Here is a 24,908-nt window from a genome sequence, read left to right on the forward strand (position 1 = left end):
CTGTATTTGGCTCCATCCATCTTCCCATCAATTTTAACCATCTTCCCTGTCCCTGCTGAAGAAAAGCAGGCCCAAACCATGATGCTGCCAGCACCATGTTTGACAGTGGGGATGGTGTGTTCAGGGTGATGAGCTGTGTTGCTTTTACGCCAAACATAACGTTTTGCATTGTTGCCAAAAGTTCGATTTTGGTTTCATCTGACCACAGCACCTTCTTCCACATGTTTGGTGTGTCTCCCAGGTGGCTTTTGGCAAACTTTAAATGACACTTTTATGGATATCTTTAAGAAATGGCTTCCTTCTTGCCACTCTTCCATAAAGGCCAGATTTGTGCAGTATACGACTGATTGTTGTCCTATGGACAGAGTCTCCCACCTCAGCTGTAGATCTCTGCAGTTCGTCCAGAGTGATCATGGGCCTCTTGGCTGCATCTCTGATCAGTCTTCTCATTGTATGAGCTGAAAGTTTAGAGGGACGGCCGGTCTTCTAGATTTGTAGTGGTCTGATACTCCTTCCATTTCAATATTATCGCTTGGTACAGTGCTCCTTGGGATGTTTAAAGCTTGGGAAATCTTTTTGTATCCAAATACGGCTTTACTTCCCACAACAGTATCTCGGCCTGCCTGGTGTGTTCCTTGTTCTTCATGATGCTCTCTGCGTTTACACGGACCTCTGAGACTATCACAGAGCAGGTGCATTTATACGAGACTTGATTACACACAGCTGTTTTTATCATCATTAGTATTTGGCCATTTCATTAGAGCACTGAACTTCTGGAGAGTTTGCTGCACTGGTAAAGGGGCTGATAATTTTGCACCACTTTTTCAGTTTTATTTGTTAAAAAGTTTGAATAGCCAATGTTTGTTCCACTTCATAATTGGGACCCACTTGTTGTTGATTTTCACAAAAATTACATTTTATTTTTGTTTGAGGCCGAATGTGGCAAAAGGTGAAACGTTCAAAATAATATTCTAGCACTGTATATATATATACACACACACACATATACAGTACTTTATATATAAAGTATATATAAATTATATATCTCAATCATCAGTAACAAGTTGGCGGAATTGGACCAGCAATTCCAAGGGCCTGCATCCATACAGTGCAATACTGTCAATACAGTCAATAGTCTTAAAGGTGGTACATGGGAGCATAGCAACAGTGTCTGATAAACAGTAGTATATTACAGTAAAGAAGGATGATGAAAATTTACATCCATAAATAATGTAGTCTAATTGGTTCATGCTCCACGCTAAGTGGTGACAATAAATCTTGTTATCTAGAAACTTTCATGATCTAAACATGGAATATTGTTTGTCTGTTTCCATACAACTATGCATTAAGAGTAATGCAACAGTTACTTATCATTTTGTGTAGTTGTATGAATTGATAGTTAGATGTTTTTAAAAAAATGAATAGATAATCATCTGAACTGTAATGTGTGAATTGCTTTTTGAAATACTTTGATGTTAAGTTGTGTCATAATGAACAGGTGATCTTTGTTAAATGAACAAATGATCTCAGCTTTATGTGTGTTGTATCCAAGCAATTAAAAGTGTTAAGAGTTTTGAAAAATGTGCATTTTGATCATTGGTTGTGAGTTTTGTGTCTAGAGTTTTGAAAAATTACGTCAAGGTTCTGAAATTAGTGCCAAAGTGATTGTAAGCTAGTTGATGATTGTACAAACGATGACCCAGTGAAACTATGAGTAGCTTGTGTGTGGGTGATCTAAAGTAACGTTTCAACAGTATTTCACAATCAATTAGTTTTTGAACAGATGATTGTGCAAGTGCAATATTTCTTTAAATATATGAATGCACAATGCAATGTTTTGAACATTGGACAGTCTGTGTTACAAGTGATGACCATTTTGAGTTTTGTGTCTAGAGTTTTGAAAAATGACATCATGGTTCGGAAATTAGTGATTGTGAAAAACTGTAATTTGAGTGTGATGAAGAACTCTGTGATGCAGATACAACTGGGCCACATTGCAAACTTCTCAACATATTAGTGAGGAAGCTGCCATGTTGCTTCTCTCATCCTGGTCTCCTCAGGCCCTGCAGACTGGACCACACTTGTGGTTTACTTCTAGAATATTACAGTAGGCCACTTTGCTGATTCAGATTTGCCACTTGAGTCCACAGCACCATACAATATATGATAAACATGCACCAGCCTTTGTGAAAGTGTATGTTCTGAGAGAGAGAGAGAGAGAGAGAGAGAGAGAGAAGAAAAAAAAAAAAAAAGAGAGAGAGAGAGAGATCTCGGTTGTAACATTAAACATTTGCATGATTCTGTGCCATCTGCTTCTCCTCCAACAATACAATGGCAGTAAATATTTATATTGCTTACGAGGAGATGTCAGTTATCTTGATCAGAAAAATAATGCATTGCAAAGTCAGGACTGGTACCAATTATTTAATTTACAACACACAAAAACACATAAGCAAACAGCGCGCACATCGTTTTTGTTATTTAGTTCTTTGAGTTTTATGTTATTACCGGTGTTATGTTCTAAGTCTTATTATATGTGCTTTAGTTCACTTGTTTATTTCTATTACATTACATTAAATGACATGTCATTTAGCTGGTGCTTTTATCCCAAAGCGACTTACAATTAAGTAAAAGGGAGAGGGAAATCGGAGCACCTGGAGAAAACCCCATGCAGACATGGGAAATAACACAAACTCAAGCAGAAAGGCCCCGGGCCACCAGGGTTCCAACCCAGTAGCTTCTTGCTGTGAGGCCACAGTGCTTACCATTGACCATTCCTTATTGTAATTCAACCACACAATACCTATCATGAATTATATTTTATTATCCAATATTGGCCAACTACTGTTTCAAGGGCTTAGTATGAGCAGTGAACATCACGCAAGCAGGATGATCCAGGCACAGGTCCAGCAGTGAGGAGGTCTACCATGCTCACCGTGAACTCTGGTCCAGTCTGCAGGGCTTGAGGGGACCAGACGAGGATGAGAGAGTCTCCAGTACACTTTAAATTGTTTATTTAAAAAATGTTCTTCATCACATTGACATGTTCACTTGTAACTAATGTGGTCAACCATGTCACATACAATATTCTGCAGAGCAATTTATAAAAGCCCTTATATTTTTGCCTTTTTTTTACTGGCTGATGTAAGATTAGAGTAAAACTAGTCAATAACGCCACACATAATGCTAGGGGAATGCAGATTTTATTTAAAATGTGATTTAAAAATTATTATTATCCTATTTCTATTTTAAAACAATATGCATTCTTACTTAATTTGGTTGAAAGAAACCCAAATTTCTTATAAGAAACTTTGAAAACACGACAAATTTAACCCGAAGACAACACAAGTGTTAAGATTGGTGTAAGATTAGAGTAACTAGTCAATAACTGCCACACATAGGCTAATAATATATGAATGCATATTTCATGTGATTTAAAAATTATTATTTAATAATTAAATACTTTATATCACCCTAAATAGCTAACTTTAGCCTAATCTGACAAGCTACAGGCAAACAATGTATTCATAAAGTGCCTCATTCTTCTGGCAAAAATATTATAATCCTATTTCTATTTTAAAACAATATCCATTCTTACTCCCTTTGGCGGCATATTAATGAATGTTGCTCAATTAAATACTTTATATAACCCTAAATAATTAACTGTAGCTTAATCTGACAAGCTACAGGCAAAAGCCAAAGTACATTGTTCTTCTGGCAGTTATTAAAGCTCTTATACTTTTATTTTGACACGTTAATGTTACTTCCTGTCCAGAGCGGATTTCTTTTAGTCAACTTTGATCTTAAGACGTAAGACCAAAATAACATTATAAACGAGACCTGTGTTCCATCAGATTTTCAATGATTATGCACATTATAAAAATGAGCCCGTATTCTCGCTCTTGGGTTGAAACGGAAAGATAAATAACAAAAAAGCAACAGTTGAAAAACGAGCAATTTTCCACTTAATTTTCAAATTGCATGGACATTGAAAAAACGGGAAAACGGAGCTCATATTTCCGTTTTTTGGTTTTTGGATTTAAACGAAAAACGAAATATCGACCCGTTTTTTTGTTTTTTCGTTTTTGGTTTAAAACGAAAAACGGATTATACTTTAGGGCCCTGACCCCGGAAGGTCTGGCCAAGCGAGACTAATGCGTCTGTTACATTTAACAAAAAAAAAAATGAACTTCTATGTTACCAACATTTTTCCACATAGGTAAACTCCTTGTTGAAACATTCCATATTCAATATGATGTACTTGTTTTGCCAATGACACTGCACTACTTTCCTAACTGAACGCTTTTATTTTGGATTAATTGCAACGGAAGTATGTTGCTTATTCTTATGAGCTTGACAGTAGTTGTCGCACCGGTTTTAGTTTTCTTTGCACAGGTGGACGCGCGGTTCAGTGCTCATCATGGCACCACTTGGACTGAAAGCCATTGTTGGAGAAAGTAAGTTTATTTTATTTATTAGAATATTTGTCGGTTGTTATAGGATTTATATGCTGACATATAATCCACAGTTGATTTAATATTCGTTATTCCCAAACCATGTAGCCTAAAGTATTGTATTAGGCATGCAGGGCTATCCCCATTACCAAACATTCAATTACAGATTTGAGTGCTTATCGCATCATGTAGCCTACCTTTCCTGATTACTGATGGTAATATAGGACAATACAGCTCGTGGTAATACTGTTTTTTATTATTATGGGAAGTTCGATGCGCAAAAGACCAATCCGAGCCATGCAGCTCGCCAAATGGTGGTTTCTCCAGTTTTTATTGTAAGTGAGATGAATTATACAAATGGGAATTTGTTCGGTGGTGTTGTGTTTTTATCGTTCATTGGACCATTATTGGCGTATAAATATAGGAGCACGGAGTCCTGGTTTGGTGTAAATCCTGCCTCGCTAATCTTTGTCTGTGCGGATTAAGCGCTTTGACATCATTCTCCGAGGAAGAGGAGAGATGCAGGAGGAACGATCCGACTCCAACAGCCACAGTAGCCTAACTAAATAAGTGCTTGTGTATCTGCTGTAGCCTATATGAACAGCAGCAGTCCATTTTTTAAACATCATGTAATTTAGTATACGTAGGCTACAGTAGGCATGCGTCAGGTCAGTTTGGTCTCACGCAAATCACGAAGCTCTTAAGGGACTTAGGTGCGCACATTGAAAAACAACAATCAACTTTAATGAAGAAGGCATTGCAAAATCTTTAAAAAGAGATGGATTACTCCACTAAAGTGAAAAACCTGTTTACATCGGGATTTTTAAAACCCTATTTATTGAATTTTTTAAAACAAATACAGTGTCATAATACAGTCCCAACCACCACACACACACACACACACACACACACACACACCACACACACACACACACACACACACACACACACACACACACACACACACACACACACACACACACACCTATAAATGCTTTTAGACAGATCATCTCAACATTAATTGCTTCATTGACACACATCATTTCATTAAGTGTCATTTGGTAAATTATGACACTTTTAAAGCATTGTTTGAGATGTGTGTTATGTCAACTTGACATTAACAAGACAATATAACCTGCCAATGTCTTTCTTATGACAACTAGAAATTAACCTAGACAATATCATTTATCATACATATGTCATTGCAGGCCTAATTATCAAACTTTAAAGAAACCATTTAGCTTTGTGTGAAACAATTTGGACTTGTCATTAAGATGTCATAAATGTTTGACAACAGTGAATACAGTAGGCTACTGAGATGGTTTTCTTTCCAGGTGTGCTGCTAGCCCCCTTGGCCAGTCAGTCCCCATGACATGCTGGGTATCATTAGTAATTATGAAGATAGAACTATAAAATTACACTTGAGCACTTGGATGCTATTTCCGGGGAAACGTCAAACTTCACAGTCAAACGTCACAGTCAAACGTCACAGTCAAACGTCACAGTCAAACGTCACAGTCAAACGTCACAGTCAAACTTCACATTTTACAATTATACTGACCATCTGGTATACCGGGCATTTTCCCGGTGGGCCAATGCACTTTTGGGCCGAATCGCCGCTAAAATTTATATATATATTTTTTTTTAAAGAAAATAAAGAACTGACAGCGACCCACTGGTTAATTTTCTTTATTGGCACTGGCCTGAACAAATCCAGGAACCCTAATCCCCACTCCCGGCCCTTATACACAAGCTGTAATAGTTATGCTTATAATGGAAGTTTAGCATCCACGTTAAAATGGACAAACGATCACCAAAGCGCAAGGGAGGTGCAGAGAAATTACGGGAGAAAAAGATCAAGAATCTACAGGTGGATGCCTCAAAATGTGCCAACATTTCTGAAATGTTTTAGGCTAGTAGCTGCTTCAACATCAGCATTACCTGACGTAGAGGAAGGAGGAGAGGTGGCTGGCTATACAGAGAAGCAGAAACAACATCATGACAGGGAAGAAAAGGAGGAGGAGGAGAGAGACCATGACAGGACCATGGGAGCGAGTGAGGAAATGATGGAAGAAGAGAGTAGTTGACGATGTGGTAAGGAGTAGGCAAATTAATAGGGACTCTCAGGAAGGGAGGCTGTGTGTGTGTGTGTGTGTGTGTGTGTGTGTGTGTATGTCATGTCATAACGATAACAAGTAGTTTGGCTGTGACATTAAAGTTAGTGGCTGTCAGTTAACCTAACTGCTTAAGCTTACATTGAAAATGCTAGCGGTTAGCCTGTTGGGTAGCTGAAAAGTCTGTGTGATCTATAAAATCAGTGATGATACAAGCATCAGTGTTCCTTGAATTGCTTAATTAGCTAATGTTATTAAGTAGCATTGCAAAGCCAAAAGTGCTTTGTGGAATGCCAGTACCATTTTAACTATTGTAGTGTTTAGCTAGCCTATTCTGTCTGTTGTTTCACATAACTGTTGACAGTTGATCAGTGGATTATTAATGCTAACACTGCAACTCATTCCTGATCCTATACTATATATGAATCTTACAATAGTTAAAATTAACAGTAAACTGTTTTTAAAAGTTGCTAAGCCAATATTAAGCAAAATAGTAATAATAACAATAATGGCAATACAATATCAAATATCAATAATAAAAGAGGACTGTCTGCAGGGAATGTGTCTCGTGGATGTGGGCCCCCTGGGCCAAAAATGCCAGGGTCGATTTTTTTGTCCCAGTCCAGCCCTGACTGACATCTATCTATGTTCTTCTCAAAATTTTTGACCAGGGCTTATTTTATTTTCACCAAAAACAGCAGCTTAAGTTACTTACATTTCTTCTGTGAGTGAAAATAGCACACATGGTCGGAGAGCGGTATCGGCTATTTTGGTTCCATTTTTGTCATATGTTGCATTCAGGGTGACCAGATGAGAATGTGTGAAATTCGGGACAGGGAAGTTGGGGGTGGGCGTGGTCAAGTGGCCTCGAACAACGAACAACGGAGAGTAACCGTAAAACCTATAAAAGTAAAAACTCTACCATAAAATGTTTTTTTTTCATGAACATGAAGTAAACTGTAAGAAACAAGGACTATGTTGTATGTAACAGTGTGACCTTTGCCTCCCCTGCGTGCAAAATGCCATATTCTTTCCTGCAGACTTGGAAATTGCTCCTGCTACCTGCAATAAGGTTTTTGGCTGGCTATAACCAGGTTCTGGGAATCCCTGAACATCCAGACCGGATTAAAGCTATAATGAGTAGTTTCTGTCGCCCCCATGAGGAATTCTAAGTAATGACAACAAAACTGGGGCAGGGGCTGCCTGCAGAGATTCCTTTTATACAGAATGCAATAGTGGGGACAGTTTAGCCTGAAATCTTTTTAATAAATTGACTATAAATCCCTCTGGGCCAGGAGCCTTATTATTTTGCATGATTTTCATAGCGAGGGGGATTTCCTTTACAGTTAATGGTGAATCTTTATGCTTTTCAACATCTGGGTTTTTCACAGTAAAAATTTAGACTATAGCCACATTTTAACCTAAGGTTCTGGGGTCTTTTAAGTCCCCAGAACTATTTTGAAGGAACTAGAAGGTTCCTTTAGCACATTGTTGTCTGCATTTCCACCGGATTCCAAAGAACCGTGAAAATTAGGCAAATAAGTCCGCTGATGTATAAAGCAACATGACAGGAGGAGGGATGCTGGTGGTCATAAGGGTAAACACACATGGCAGCCTGCCCGTTTCATCAAAAACACGTAGGAAAAAAGATTGTGTCTCACTGTCCACAATGGCGTAACCACTGAGAAACCATCAGAAAATAAGGTTTTGTATCTGTCACCCCTTTCACGGTCGCCCCAGATGCACGTCTGCAGCCGGCAATTCAGTATTGTCTCTTTCTCTCTGTTTTTTTTAAATGAGTCTGAAAGCCTAACTTTATTTTTAATGTTATCAAACCAAGAGAAATGTTCTCCGCTTAAAATGGTCATAAATCGATCCTAGAGTAGCCTACTTCCTTGTCTACTAATACACCAGTATGAAGGAAATGGCGAGTGAAACTATGAAAGCATCTGTCTCCACAAAATCGTCTGTTGAGTGTTGACGGTTATTTATTTGTGCTTTAGAACGCAACAGCTGTGAAACAATCAGAATGTATATTTTTAGTTCTCTCATACACAGCTCTCTCTCGGTCTCTCTTCGCTCACCTGAGCTTGCAGCTAACATCTCTGCAGCCTGCAGCTCTGTGTGGCCCCTGGTTCGTGCAATCTCTCTCTCTTTTTCTCTCTATCTTTTTTAAAACGACAATAAAGCCCTAATTTACTTTTAATGTTATCAAACAAAGAGAAATGTTCTCCCCTCATCCTAAAATGGGCTTAAAAAGATATGAAAGTACTTTCTTCTTTATGAATGAAGCGGTCAGCGAATTAAAGTTGAGTGTTTCGGCAATCAGCAATGGTCATCCCTGCAAACTCCACCCTGAAGGTTCATGTACTTTCAGAAAGTATTACCTCATAAGGTTCCTTTCTAAGAAAATATTTTATTTTGGTGATGTCAGATGGCGATTCAGACTTGTATAAAGAAGAATAAAAAGAGCAAAGGACAGAGTTAATGGAGTTGTAAAGTGCCTGATGATTATTTTACCCTGGCCCTCTCCTTTGACCCGCTACAGGTAATAATGCAGGATCACTTAATTTCACTTAATTCAGTGTAGTATGGGCATATTCCTAAATAAATTGGGAATTGACCAAGTTACCATATACCAACAAACACAAAGTGAATATGGGGCCGCTGAGGGCCGACTATGCCCGGTTGGTAATCCAGCCTTGTTGCAGGTGTGTGTCAGTTAAAAAAGTGGCTTTTAAAGATATTGATATCCACTAAGAAATTGAGATAATATCATTATGTTTGCAGATGTTTTAGTTTTTAAAGGCACATTATCAAAGAATATTGGAGGGAGACAAAGCGCCACAGTTGCCTATACAGTTTTATTTATTGTTTGCACAGCTGTATATTTTGTTAAGCAGGAGAGGAAAAGTTTTTGTACCAATGTTTCCGCTGGTAACGTTCTGTTGTGGCGGCCGTAATCTATATCCACAACGTTGCAGTTCTGGGATTACTCGGTGCCACAGGAAATTCCGCCAGATGCATGTCATTTGGCCGATGTCCATTTCCTTCTGCTTTCTTTGTGTTGGAATTTTAAACTCCGGTGGATTTATGAGGACTATGGTTAAAGGACAAATCCGGCACAAAATGAAACTAGGGGTTAATAACACATTTGTACCGAGTCAACTGTTCTCTGGGATATGTTTTCATGCTAATCGAATGTAACCAGTTTTATCGCAAACCGTTCGCTCAAAATATCACCACACTTCCACGGTAGCATAATGAGGGTCCCTACATGTAAACCGAAGCATTGGGAACTTTGTAAGTGTACAGACAGTTTATTTAAAAGATAGTTTAATGTAGTGTTGGACCCCAGGAAGACTAGCTGGTCGTCAAGGCGTCAGCTAATGGGGATCATTAATAAACTAAACTAAAGTTTAGAAAGACAGTACTGTTCACGTATACGGGCAGGCGCCATCTTGGGAAAACAGTCACGACCAGTCAAATGACGAACGCCATGCAACCAGTAACCAGTAACATAGCTCAAGCACCGCGTTCACACACACACACACACACACACACACACACACACACACACACACACACACACACACACACACACACACACACCCCCCCCCCACACACAAACAAAAAAAAAAAAACACACGGTTACAGAGCAATCCATTGTGACATTTCACTTGAAGAGCTGCTCCTCATAGTGTCATAAGCACATTATCGTACAGACACACACGGACATACGCACACATAGAGAGTCCTCAATTTATAGTTGGATGTTATTGTTTCATTCTCAAAAATAGGCATTTTTTATATAATATATGCTGTTTATTTTAGACAATTTTTCATTTGTGTGTTGCAGCTGTATATATTTCTAAACAGAGAAGAAAACCCTGTCTTTGCATTTTATTTTGATCATAGTCACATGATTTTAGCCCTCTTTGTAGAAAATATCGAAATATACGTATGTTGTGCATTGGCATTCAGCCGATAAATACTGAGATGTGACCTATACGGTCATTTGTACATTAGGACGGTCTGGTCATTTTATAATTTTATATAATTTTAACATGGACGCAGTAGTGCTTGTGGCAGGGTTGGAGAGGTTACAGTAAGTCAGACAGTGTTGAAACTAATATAATAGTACAATCTTCTCTTCTTATATGTCGCTGAGTTGCCATAGTGTTTGCCAGAGGAGAGGAGCTGCTCCCTTACATAGTTACAGTTAGTTACTGTGATAAAATACAATATTATAAACCTGTATTATCTATCTGCCACAGCAGCAGTAGCCTGTTGTTTGTCTCACCTGTGAAATCTTCTTGTCAGGCCGTGTCCCATTCTTTCACAGACACTTCCACTTAATCCTTCTGACCCAATGGATAAACAGGACCATTCACACTAACTGTAATCACTAGCTACCCCTTCAGAAAGCTGTCTGTCTCAGACTCAGTCAGTCTGTCAGTCTGACTGACAGACTGACTGACTGAGTGTGGGATTTGAAACATCTGATCCACCTTTATAGAAATGTTTTGTGATAAATCATATAAACTCGGCCTACATTTCTGACAAACATTTGTGATTAAAGAATAAAAACTAATGTTATGTCATTCACAATTATTGTCATTAGCCACACAGTTGGCTTACTATTGCTTACTATGGGCTTATGACACTATCAGGAGCAGCTTCTCAAGTGAAATGTCAGAATGTCTCTCTGTGGAAGCTGGACATGCTGGACATGTTGACAAGTGCTGTGTAACCATGTGTGTGCATGCATGCGTGCGCATGTGTGTGCTTGTTTGTGAGCCAGTGATGCTGCTATCCCGTGACGTAACATCTGCTGACACAGAAAGGCCCAGAAGTAGTGGTGGGGAGCTGTGGATGGGGTAAGAGGATTGGGAGGATTGGCAGATTAAAGGCAGTGATTGCAGTGGGCCTGTTCCTCCCAGCACTGTTCAGTCTGACAGACAGGACAGATGCTTAAACCTCCAGTGAAAGAAAACAGGATGCTCCTCAGCAACACAAGTGGATCTGACACATGCTATTCTGTATCTAATAAGTTAAACACTTTTTATATTATTGGTTATATGATTATATTACAGTGTCTATGTTATTATTTTGTTTGTGTGGTAATCCAGTTTCCTCATGAGGGATCGTGTTATTCCTCTGTCCCTCTGTTTCCCTGCTGTTACACTGCAGCTGCGTGCACTGTCCCTCGTAGAAAAGGATTTGCACAATCATGAGATTGTGTGCTTGTGTCATTTTGGTATGTGTGGTCATTAAAGTTTTTTTTTCAACCTGCACCCTATTCTCCCATGCAGTGTGTAAGTGACTAATGTGAACAAAAATCTTTAGATTGGTCCAGTATTGAGTGAGAATGCTTTAACTGGCAGCGGCAAACCAGGCTGCAATGTAACCCTATAGGGCAAATATACATTGTCAGTTTCCACTAGAAGTGCTGTTTTTGCCTCTGACAGGCTCAGATTGTTATCATAAAGTGTCTGACAACATTGCGAAAGGATCCATACAGAGATATACCTTTTTTCTTAAAGAGTAAGATCCTTTTTGTTTAACCAGAAGCCGCTCCTAAATCACCATCGCCAAACACACCAGATTTTATTTCAACCAAACCAGAGTGGTGATTGTTGGAACAGTAGAAAGATGAACCAACCTTTAGATAGATTTCTTTGTGTCGACTTTGAATGTGTGAGGTTTATTTGTTTTATACAGAATCTGGTAGGTTTGGCGATATAGTGATTGAGGCTGTTTCATGTTAAAGTAAATAATTAACAACTACAAAAACAATAATGTTATCAGACACAGAATAATAATCGGACCATGTCAATGGCAAAAACTGCACTTTTGTGGACTTAAATTTAAGATGTCCAATTGCCCATTAACGTTACATTGTAGCTTCTTTTGTCTTGCTTACCGCATACAGATATTTTAGAAATTTGCTCTTTCAACTATACAGAGAATCATACATGCTTGAAATCCTCTTGCCACATTATGTAAAGAAAAATATATTTTTAGATGAACATTATTCACTATCCAAATTATTCCAGCTTTCTTTGGAGTGTTACATTATAAACTGTATAATAATGTTTTGTACTTCCAAAGTTCATCTGAGAAACCGGTTTCAGTTATTAGCAATTACAGTATTTTATCAATATTAATAAAGTTATAAATATTGATATATTTATAACTTTATTAGAAATGAATAAATAACGGGGCACCACCCTGGACTCAGGGTTCAGGATTCACTGAACTGTGGATATAGTCTCAAAAGGGGTGTTCACTTAAAAATGCTAATATTTATTGGCTATCTCACACTTATAAGGTGAACATTGAAGTAGTGATCCAATCACTGACCCGTCACAACCAGCTGTAATTAAAACATAAATAAGAGAGTTGAGAATATTTGGGTGAACTTAATTTATACTTATATGTAGCAGACATGAGGTACAAATGGTGGACAGGAGTGCCAAGATGGCGTGGGTTACACTAACATCTGTGCCTTTAAATAGTGAGTGTATGCCATTCAGGGTGTGTAGGTATATACGTATGTGTGTATGCAGGTGTATGTGTATTTGAGTTTGTCTGATCCATCCAGCGTTTTCTCCGAGTTTAACAAACAGGGGCCGTTATTCCTCAGCAAGTTAACAACAAGCTTTTTTTTGGGTGGCAGCAAAGGAAACAGCTCAGTGAAGAAAGAGTACAGGTTTTGATTTCTCAGGACCCAAGTGTGTTGCAATTACTGGAATTGTTGGGTCTTTGTAAATTATAGAGTGTGGTCTAGACCTAGTCTATCTGTAAAGTGTCCTGAGATAACTCTTTTTATGACATGGTACTATAAATAAAATTCAATTCAATTCAATTCAATTCAATTCAATGAACAAAAAGGCAGTATGTTGCTCGTCCAGCAAGGGGAAGAACTGCTAATTAAAAGTACAAACGTATGACTGGTGTGTGTCTCCTGAAGCAGCTTCTACAGCCGCAATGGAAAGACAAAGGTGGGGTAACCTGTGGCGCCTTTTATCTCCTGGGTGACATCACAGGGAATCCCTGGATTTTCCCTGAGTCTTGTCCAATGGGAAGCTGGGATCTGAATTTAAACCTAAAAGTCAGGTTCAGGTGAGACCTGCAACGTGTGGAGTTTTTGGCGCCTGTTTGCTTTTTCTAGGCTGTGTCTCCACAGGTAGGCCTTTCCTTTGTTAGGAGAGGCCACATGTTTGAAACATGCCTCTTTGTTTAAAGAGTCAAAACATCTTACTAAATAAATTTGTACTTAAGCTTCCACAAAGTACACCTTTTCCGATGTCTGCAAATCTGGCACTTTATGAAGTCTCCCTTATCAACATCATGCATTCAAAATGCTAATTAATGTTAGACAAGGAAGTAGAAGACTGGTGGCAATCTTTTACCAGACACTCATCAGCCAAGAAACAATCAGCACAGAGACAAAAAGACGTGTGTCCTTCACTTAGGAATTTTGGAAATCATGTCTTAAGAACATTTATTGGTGCTCAGTAAATGCGAGACATAATCTAATACAATTTAAAGTAATACATATGTTGCATTACTCAAAAAGTAAAAGTAAACAAGACATATAATAAGCTTTAGGATCGAGTTTGCACCCTCACACACCTGAGTTAATGCGGCTGTGCTAAAGTTATCATAACAGCCAACTTCAAAATCACATTTATTTGCCAAATGTTTAAATGTTTTTTTTTTGTTTTTAGGAACAGTTTTCAGTAACTCTCAATAGTTTTCTCATTAAATCAAAAAATGTCAAACTTCAAAGAAGCCCCTCTGTATCCCACTCAAGGTCTTTTGGACTAGACCATGTTAAAATCAAGGAATGATTGACATTTTGCTGTATTGGTACTTGTACTTGTACTACTGATATGGAATAGCTCTTAAAAAAGACGGACGTAACCGATGCTGGCTATTTAAAAACAGGGCGCACTTGGGTAAAATCGCAGATTGTCTGCCACATGAGCGAGAAGAGACAAGTTGCGCTTTCAATATGCGTTCGTGGGAGGGTTGTGGGGAGAGTGGGAGTTCCACCCAAAAAGGTGGGAGGATAAGCGCAAAGTGCACCTAATTATATATTCCGTGGTATTTACAAAGACTGTCAGTAAGAGCGTGCCTCTATTCTGCGGGGGAAATTCTCCGCCTCTTAAAAGCAGGTCTAAACCAGCCGCAATCGAGTTTCCTCGTAGACCTTTATGCCGCTGGTGAAATGGCAACAGTAATTTGAGCAAGACGAAGACATAGGCGAGGCTGAAAATATTTTTAACACAAGAATCACACTTTGTCAGTGAACACATCATTTAGCGTTACAGATCAAGCAGCCATGCAATATTAGAGTTACTGGAAGAAATCAAAGATGAAATTGAATCTCCCACTCAGCGTTCACATCCCATTCCACCAGTTGTTAAACTCCTTGCTACATTACAAATATTGGGATCAGGATAATTTCAAACAGTCATAGCATCAGCTGTGGGAATATCGCAGTCTGCACTCAGCCGTATCATAGCACAAGTACCGCTTTGCTACAGCGCAATTTACGGTATAGTGGGCGGAGAAAGACGCTGATTGCCTGATGGGTGTCAGGGTTGATAAATACTACGCAAAATGTGGAAGCATAGCGTGCGCTATTACCGAACTCGCATAAACAGACGCAGCGCAAACTGCGCTAGTGTTAGTACCTGTGTTTTTAAATCTTGCCCCAACCCCCATTTTTTCAGAATGGATTCCTAATAATATAATATAAACTTTTCCGAGGCTTCAACAGCATTTCATTGACATCTTCAGCGAATGGAGCCAGCTCCAGCCTAGATGGCACCCTGGGTGAGATCTGACAATCAGTCTCTTTACAAGTGCCCAGTGTTGTAGTAGAGTCCAAGTCCAAGTTACCAAAGAAGAGTCGGAGTCGAGTCCAAGTCAAGTCGCCATTACCTGAGTTCGAGTCCAAGTCAAGTCTCGAGTCCCCAGTGTTTGAGTCCAAGTTGAGTCATCAAGGTTGATTCTGTGTTGAATTCCAAGACTGCCTACATTTCTCCACTCTGGCACCTTTAAAGAGCTGATATACTAAGAAAAGAGGGTCTACATTAAACGAAATGACACCACTGTCATGATTGCAAAGGGAGTTTATTTACTGACGTTTTTCTAAACAACATTTAGCGGTGCTCTTTCTTTCCATTGGATGTAAACTCTGTGTAGGCGAACTTCACGATCCGGGGTGCATCTCTCTGCATTTTCCAAATGTGAACATGTAGTAGGGAGCCCGCGAATCTTGCACTACAGTTGCATATATCAATATCAATTCATTTGTTACGAGAGTAGTGAAAGTAAGAGCGAGAATGCAACGTTAAGTGAGTGACGTTAGTGAGCGTGTTGTCAAGCAAGGAGAGCGAGCGGTAGCAGTGGCCGACTGAGAAGCGTTTTTTTTTTTTAAGATTATTCGTTGGGCTTTTCCGCCTTTATTGTCCATGTCACTGTTTATGTCACTGTCCATGCAGAGACAACAGTAGCTTTTGCCAAGATAGCTCACTACAATCAAGCCTAAAATCAAATTAACATTTTTATATTTTTGTTTTCATACATACTATGCTTTTGATGGTAAATCAATCTAAAAACACTAAAACATTTAGAATAATGTTGTTATGTGGAATCCAGGTTTTATGTTGATCTCTTGACTGATCTGTAATTACATTGCCCTTCTTCACAGAGATAATGAACAACGTCATCAAGAAGGCAAGAGAAAAAGGAAAATGGAAGGTAATGGTTCTGTTATTGTCATTAAGTTTGGCATCATTCCCCTTTGATCTTGACACTGAATATGAATACAACCTATCAAAATAAAATCTGTGTGAAGCCCCCTGCTGTGTGCAACTGTGTTATAGGTGCTGGTGGTGGACAAGCTGAGCATGAGGATGATTTCCTCCTGCTGTAAGATGACAGACATCATGTCAGAGGGAATCACCAGTAAGTACAACACATTCTCACTCCCATCGCGTAAAATACGGATGCTTAGTCAGGTGCCTTTGGCGTTGTTATTGATGCTAAAAGTCTCCTTTAGCGTCTTATCTAAACACTCTTTTTCTAAACACGCTAGGTCGGGACTATTGGCATCACTTTTGACGCAGTTAGGTTTAGGGAAAGATCATGGGTGGACAAGAACGGGTTAGTTGAGTTTAGGAAAAGAAGAACGGGAAAAGAGCGGGACAGTTGGGTTTAGGCAAAGAAGAACGGTACAGTTGGAATGTCAGTATGCAATTACCACCCAAGTCACCTTCAGTTGCAGCTTCAAAATCAGTTTAATTAAATTTAGTGCAGGGAAAAATAAATTCAGTTCAGCTAGAACAACCTCTTACATATACTGTAGAGTTGCAAAGATTAATCAATTAGTTGACAACTGATAAATTAATCGACAACTATTTTGATAATCGAAAGGAATCAGATTAATCGGATTCCAGCTCCTTAAATGTCAATATTTTCTTGTTTCTTCACTTCTCTATGACAGTAAACTGAATATCTTCTTTATCTTCATTGAGATGAACTATCTTGTTTTTGTTTATTTGGATTGAACTGCAAAAGAACATTTTGTGTAGGACTTTCAGATTAAATAAACATCTAGGTAAATCACTGACAATGAATCTGAAAACTCACCAAAGAGAGCAGTGGGTTTGGCTTTTTCTAATAAATATTTTTGACTGACTTGTACCTACTTTATAAAATTTTTCTAGACCCTAAGAATCTGCCCTGTTGTACAGACTAGACCGGCATTGCATCATCAAGTGCCAATCGCCAAGGGAAAGAATCGCAAAGTCACATAAGGAGAGAAAGAGGAAAATGACAAAAATCTGTTGTGTAGCCGGTTGTGAAACAAATCAACAGAAGACTCCTGATCACCAACAACCATATTAATAACCAAGGCTTTCACACTGAGATTTGTGGCACATAAGATAGGTAAATGTTCACTGTCAGTGTGGTTAATGGCTAAATAATGCTAGTGCCAGTTACTACTAATGTATAACTAGCTTGAGTGGGAGGCTGCTGCAGTACAGTCATACAGTATAGCAGAATCAGACTGTCCAACCAAATCTCAGCCTAGTCTAGATCAAACAGTTGGCTGTTAAAAGGTTGGTTATTTACAGACAACACTTAGCCGAGTGTGTGTTGGGTCATTGATCCACCTACATGGGGGTAGACTGAACGGGCATGACGGCAGACCGATCAACCTTAATTTATTAAGATATGGAGACCACTTAGGTTCAGGCAAAAAGTTATTAGACGTCTATAAAACAAGCGTTGACAAGAAATAAATGCATATAATCTAGTCAAAACAGATATAATAGCATGTAAGTCAATAATATAATAAAAGAGGAAAGGGTCACAGTTGGTCCAGAAATACGATGGCCCTGAGAGGCCAATGCTCTGCAACTTAAGAAAACACATGCAAATAGATCACAACACAACACAAAACATAACGAAAACACAACACATTAAGAAAACATTAAGAAAACACAACACATTACGGAAATGCAACACATTACAAAAACACAACACATTAAGAAAACACAACACATTACACAGTTGTGTTGTGATCTATTTACATGTGTTCTCTCTCTCTCTCTTAAGTTGCAGTGCGTTGGCCTCTCCGGGCCACCGTACAGAAAGCATATTGATGAGACTAAAGCCCTGACAGCAACTGCTAAACTAAAATGATCACTACACAAACATGTTAAATTAAACAAATAACATACTGACCTGCTTAACTGTTTACTGTAAATGGCATTGAAATACATAAGTATCTAAGAAATTAATACTATTTCAAAAGTTGATGTTACATTTGACATACATTTTAAATGTTTAAATGTTTTAAAATGTTTGCTCTCATTCAAGGACAGTTCCGTTTCTTTGTGCAGGGATGTGCAGGGTAAAGAAGTTCGTTTAAACTCCAAGTTAGAAAGCATAGTTCTAGTCTAATCAAGCTGATGGATGAGTATTGATGACTATTTTCCTGTTCTCTCCAGTTGTAGAAGACATAGGCAAGCCGCGTGAGCCTCTGCCCAGCATGGAGGCCATCTACCTGATCACACCCTCAGATGAGGTAATAGATACATCAAAGATACAGCTACTACTGAGGATGTGTATGATTGTATGGTACAGTGCATACAGTGTCTCATTAGTCATGTTTCCAATGTATTTTTGTGCACATATTTAAGTATGACATTAGAAAATGTTGAAGGAAACGGCAAAATTCAAAAAACTTCCTCAAATTCAAGCCCCCAGGAAGAGCGGCATGTCTAAAAGCCACCATGGGCTTAGTGGATAAAGGTGGTGAAAGAAACTTCTATATTTCAGCGGATAATTTTTTGGGGGGCACATCAACTTACCAGCCCAAACAATGAAAGGGTCCTTCTTTAAAACGTCACGTTTTTAACATTTTTAACATTCACTAGTAGCCGAATCCCGAGGTATTAAACTAGTTATGACGAACGTGCATAATGGAAGCAAGCAGACCGCTTACATGACTGTTCTCCTGAGGTCCTGTAGCTGTAATAATGGATAGCTAATGGTTGTAATTCACCATGTGTTCTATAAATATGTCCATGGTATTATCTTATGATACACCCGAGGGATGTATGTATGCTGTAAATCCTGTAACGTTGATGTAACATCATGTATGAAGCGTTTCCCAAACTGGCGGGGCTATCGGCTAGTAGCTTTTAGCGGTAGCTAGCATGGATGTATTAAGAGAACGGTAATACTAGAGAGCTGCCAACTTTTCAAAAAATCTTGGAGTGAGATTTGGTAGGTCCAACCAAAATTTTGCCGCGTACAACGCAAGGGTCCCGAAGTTAAATTAACATTGGTCTACCAAAGGGATCTACTAAGACCACTGAAATTTTGAAGAATGAGAACCAGTGATTTACATAAATTCTAATCCTTCAAAACTAAACAAATAGAAATAACCATTTTTGGACACCAGGGGGACTGGTGGCCAAAGACCAAACCTCATTAGATTAGTCAGTGAGGGAAATTCCTTCTTCAATCAAAGCCTTTCCCCACCACAAGGTCCAGCAGAAAACAGACAGCAGCAAGACAAAAGACACAGCATGGCTCATTTTGTGCATGTGTTATATCACAGCCTTTCTCAAACTTTTTTTGTGCCAAGGCCCAGTAATGTTTGGCCTTCATCCTCTGTGCCCCACTTACTGTATGCATTTTTTTGCATTTAGATGCTAAATAATGTCTGCAAGCATTTAGAGATGCACAGAAGTTAGAGAAGCACGATAGTGGCCCAAAGTTTCCAAGTATCTGCCCCCCTGGTGAGCTGGCACAAACCAGTCACAGCTAGCCTGGCAACCCAATGGCATAGGTTTTGTTTCCAGATTTTGTGAGGAGACATATAATTTTGAGCATTAAACACTTAATTTGTATGCACCTATTTCTACCGTTTTCTACATCAATTTATGCTGGAAACAATTGAAAATATAGAAAAATAAGGCCCTCAGGCATTCTGTATTACTTTCAACTATTCTCTTGTAGATCAACTTTTTCTAATTTAATGTTATCTCTGCTGAGTCAACGCACATGTAGGCCTAATTTACTCTTCCCTCCTCTTTAGCGTCTTTTGTTGGGGAAGTAAATCTCTTTAAATGTGCACGTGGCACTTATTCATGTGAATCATACATTCATTTTAATTAATTTATAAACCCCTGGACTTCAATGGCTCAGAGTGTTTCAGCAAGATTTTTGCTCATGTTTACAACTTTGTGCACATTCAAAATATAACTCCTCCCATCTGTGTTCTCTGAGATTTGGAGAGTTGTAATATAGTCTAGCTATTGCTCCGCTGATATGGTAGTATCTCATTCATACTGTCTGACAGACACAGAGGCCCATTTGGGTCTCTGACAAAGTTTAGAGAAGTGGCTGTACGTTGCTCTTCATCGGAGGTAGAGCACAGATGCAACGCGTCACTGCCCACAGCAGAGCGAGTCCACTAAAATTAACTGAAGTTGCTACACTTACCAGCCGCGCTGCTCACCTCTATTTTTACAGAGTGAGTGGACACAAAGCAACGGACCGGTCTGTATTTAATGTTGAATGAACATTTCGAAAATTCCACAGACAGGGAGCACTCTTGAACCCCCTCCCGTCTCTGAAAGCATAACTAGTCGATTACGAGTGGCTCAACAGGTCTATAGATAAACTCATCTTTCAGGTATTTGACCGACCGGGTTGACACTTTAGCGTGAGAAATCGGGGGTGTGGCGTGTGAGCGTGTGAAACCAATCAAATGAGTGTGTCTCACAGCCAATGCGTGACAGTTGGCAGCCCTGATACTATACATAGCTATATGCCTATATAACGTTACTACAGAAATAATCGCCTTGGTTCTCTCTTATGATACTGTAATGGCGAAATTGCAATTAAGCATAATTCCATATATTTTTATGTTTTATTTCTACTTTAATTCTCTCACAAATGCTGAAAGAGTTTATCTCATTTTCCACATGTAGATTTTGATTCTAACTTTGTGAGACATCCAGTCTGGAACATAATGTGAGCACTGTCTGTCTGAACAGATAGGGGCTACAAGGTCACCCTAAAAGTAGCTCTAGTTTTCCCATGCCGTTTGAGATATAACTGGGGGATGACAGTCGTACAGGGAGGAGGAGGCGAAATGGCCCCAAGATGTCTCTTGTATTTCTTGATTGTCTTTTTTGTGTATCAGATTGCCTGTAAAAATTGTAGCGTCATAATAAGCCAAGTGCGTGTGTGCTGTCACTCTGAAGATGCATATAAGTCTAGTGTTCTTGTTCACTCATTTGAGGGACTGACTCCACACTGGGCCGCTGTGCCTTTTGTGAAATCATGTTGCTCCTATTTGCAAATATATCTTTAATAAAATACAAAAACCTAAACTTGGTTTAGTTTCAACTGTCTTATTTGTTTCACTTTACAAAACTTTGAAAACTTTACCCCTGCTGCAAAGGAAACTTCCATTACAATACATCCGAGGGCTGTATGTTGTAAAGCTTGTAACGTGGATGACGGATGAAGCCATGGATGAGCTCTGTTCATGAAACTGCAGACTAACCTTAGCTAGTAGCTAGCGCTAGCTAGAAGCTCGACATAATGATTAAATCTCAATGAATATTTTAGACAATGAAAACGGCGAGTTCATGAATTCGCCATTTGTAAGAGACATGAGAGAGAACCTCATGAACGTGCATGTTGCTACCGGTTGCTACGACAACACAAACAAACTGTTGCTGGAGCGCATGTCCATCGTGACTTCATGGGCTAGTCAACGTGGAAGAGCCGAGCTCCATGTTTGCTTTATGCGCTTTTGAGCACTCTCATTGGAATGTACGGGGCTTCCCGCCGAACACTGTATCCTGTTCTTTTAATACATCCATGCCTCAGCCACGTCGCGTAAATTGATGAATTGGTTCAACAGCTTGAATCATATGGCCCTGCACACCACGTATACACAGCGGTGAATGGTTGTCTCGCTGACACCAAATGCCTCTGCCACAACTCTGTATTCTTTTTTTTAAGATAATTATTTTTGGGCATTTTCGGCCTTTATTTTTGACAGCTGAAGACATGAAAGGGGAGAGAGAGGGGGAATGACATGCAACAAAGGGCCACAGGTTGGAGTCAAAACCAGGCCCACTGCATCAAGGAGTAAACCTCTACATATGGGCGCCCGCTCTACTAACTGAGCTATCTGGGCGCCCCACAACCCTGTATTCTGCACAGGTGGCCAACTTGTACAATGCTGCCTCTCTCCATTTAGCCAAAGAACTATGCTTCTAAACTCTTTGATTTAGCAAGCCAGTTTGCAATCTACAACCAAGCGTAACGTCAACTTGTGACGAAACTACGCTTTGTGTAGTCTAGTTTATTCGTTCTGCGATATTTTATAAGTTTGCTTCAAATTTGCTTGACAATTAGATGGAAACATGACTAGTGACATTTTATCTTACACTGCTTTTTTTCCAGCAACTAAGAAAAGCTTATTTTTTTGTTATATAAATACTTCAAAATGCAGTTCCAGTTGGGTTTATGGTAAATTTGGTTCATAAAGATTGGAATTGTTGTTCTTTTTAAAGTCATGTTATGATAAAATAAGAAACATGGAGGGCTTTTAATATTTCTTTTCACTAACTTTCAAATAAAATAAAGAATTGTCCAAAGTGTCATTCCCTTTTTTTTTTATCAGTCCATAAGCTAAAACATTGTTCCCTTCTGTCTCAGTCTGTTGAGGGTCTGATTGATGACTTCAGAGACCCGAAGTCTCCAAGGTATCGAGGAGCTCACGTCTTCTTTACCGACAGTGAGTAAATCCATTCCACACTAACAACATATAGATTGCTAACTCACAGTTAGTCTAGACCAGAGATCTTCAACAGGGGGTCCGGGCCCCTAAGAGGGTCCTCAGAATAACTGCAGGGGGGCCACCAAATTATTGTTAATAATTGTTAATAGTTTTTTCAAAAATGAAAATGAAAAACATGAATCCAACATATTATTAGCAACTATAAATCAGCCCATTTGTGGAAAAATGACAGTAATGATTACTGCCCTTTAGGCAGGGGCGGACTGACAATCTGTGCGTTCGAGAAAAGTCCAGAACGGCCGTCCAACCAACCAACAAAAAAAGTCTAATAACAGTGATACAGCCAACAGCCAACAACAAGGGGCGCTAATATGATCACTTATATGCTACATGTTGCTGATGCAGCAAAATGCAAAAAGCTCACAGAGCATCCACAGCCTGGTCATGATGAGGGACAGAACGCAGAGTTAATTTCACATCAGCAAGAGGTAGCCTACTGTTAAGTGCCAGAGGCAGGACACATTATAATAGGCTGCCTTTATCCCTATCTTAGCGAATTGCATAGTCAGCTATCAACATGATTGTGCATCATGATTATGAAAATGATCGTGCTAGTTAGTGCTGTCAAACTTAACGTGTTTAATAATTTCTGTTAGGTTAATTTGAAACATTAAACGCGTTAGAAATTTATCGCGGGTTGACCACGATTTCACTTCGTTGTATATGAGAGGTTTTAGTGAGCTCACTTTTACTGCTAGGATAAAGACTATGGTATTGAATTAAACAGGAAAACATTGGTACCACTCTAAACGTGCTAACAAACAGGGACGGGGGCTAAATAATTCACCAAATTTAACCAAAAGTTTAACCAAAACATCCTAGCTTGCACTTTCTGTCTGTCTTCCATCAGAGTGCAGTTTTTCCTTGTCTTTCATATTTGCGTTTACTATTGTGGAACTGGCAAAGACCTGGTGGTTGTTTGTGAAAGAGAAACAGAGAAACTTTTACTTCCCCAACATTAAATTTGCTTACATAATATTTGAATAGTTATAAGTTATAGTATATAGTAACTAACACTCTCAGTGTAGTTTTAGTATAGGCCTACAGAATATCTAATCCCTATGTTCAGGTACAGCAAAAGTAGCCTACTTTATCTCTGAAAGTGTTGTCAGTAATACTCTGTACTGTTTTATAATTACAAGTTTGTGTAATTTGGGGTTTCTGTAACCAGTGACATTTCATTATTTGTATTTTATTTTCAATGCAGATGTAATGGCATTGTACATTTTTTGTTTTTATTTGAAGGCTGAGGCTTCATTAATAAACACAACCCCAATTATCATCATTGGTATTGAGATGTTACTTGTTGTGAATACCTTGTCTGATAGGCTACAGTATTGTGGCAGAGTATCAGGACATTCTGGCTCGTGTCTGTTGTGCACAGCTAGGGGCGAATGGCTGGATGATGGGCCTATTTGGGAGAAAGGCCAGGGCTGTTTTTTAGCCCCAGTCCGTCCCTGCCTTTAGGTAGTCACTAAGATAGCCATCCACAATTATAGTTCATCCTAAGGATTCACCACATTCATGTTTAACATTAAAACATGATTTATAAAATCATGCCATCAATTATTTAATAGCTTAGTATACACTAAAAAGGTATGCATGGAGGCTTTAGGCCATCCACACATCATTGTAGTCCCAACTCTATTTTATACAATATATGTAGTAGGGGGTCCCTCCTCTGTCTCTCTTTCAGTTAAGGGGTCCTTGCCTCGCAAAGTGTTGAAGACCCCAGGTCTCGACTATTTGAATATTTATTTTTTCTCCGTTGAAATACACAAATTCCAGTTTCATGTTAGGAGAGGCTTGTGCTTAAACCATACTTAATAAATGTTTCCAAAGGGGCTGCTGCTGCAAAGGTGCTTAAATTCAAATTCAAATGTATTTCTCACATACACAATCATACACAGTACAATG

General features: G+C 39.0%; 1 protein-coding gene across 2 annotated transcripts in view; it reads left to right on the top strand.

Moving 5' to 3' along the window:
• The first annotated feature begins 4,333 nt into the window (after positions 1-4,333).
• Positions 4,334-24,908, top strand: part of stxbp1b (syntaxin binding protein 1b) — a 62,168-nt gene continuing 41,593 nt past the window's right edge. Inside the window, exons 1-5 of one of the 2 annotated variants that reach the window (XM_039803776.1) lie at positions 4,334-4,457; positions 16,299-16,348; positions 16,474-16,555; positions 18,607-18,683; positions 22,850-22,928. In XM_039803776.1, the coding sequence (XP_039659710.1) occupies positions 4,421-4,457; positions 16,299-16,348; positions 16,474-16,555; positions 18,607-18,683; positions 22,850-22,928 (325 nt within the window). In that variant the 5' untranslated portion in view covers positions 4,334-4,420. Of the gene's footprint in view, positions 4,458-6,465; positions 6,549-16,298; positions 16,349-16,473; positions 16,556-18,606; positions 18,684-22,849; positions 22,929-24,908 lie in introns of those variants that run through there. The other variant, XM_039803777.1, reaches the window with a different exon arrangement.

This window comes from Perca fluviatilis, chromosome 6, assembly GCF_010015445.1.
Source record: "Perca fluviatilis chromosome 6, GENO_Pfluv_1.0, whole genome shotgun sequence".
Taxonomy (NCBI): domain Eukaryota; kingdom Metazoa; phylum Chordata; class Actinopteri; order Perciformes; family Percidae; genus Perca; species Perca fluviatilis.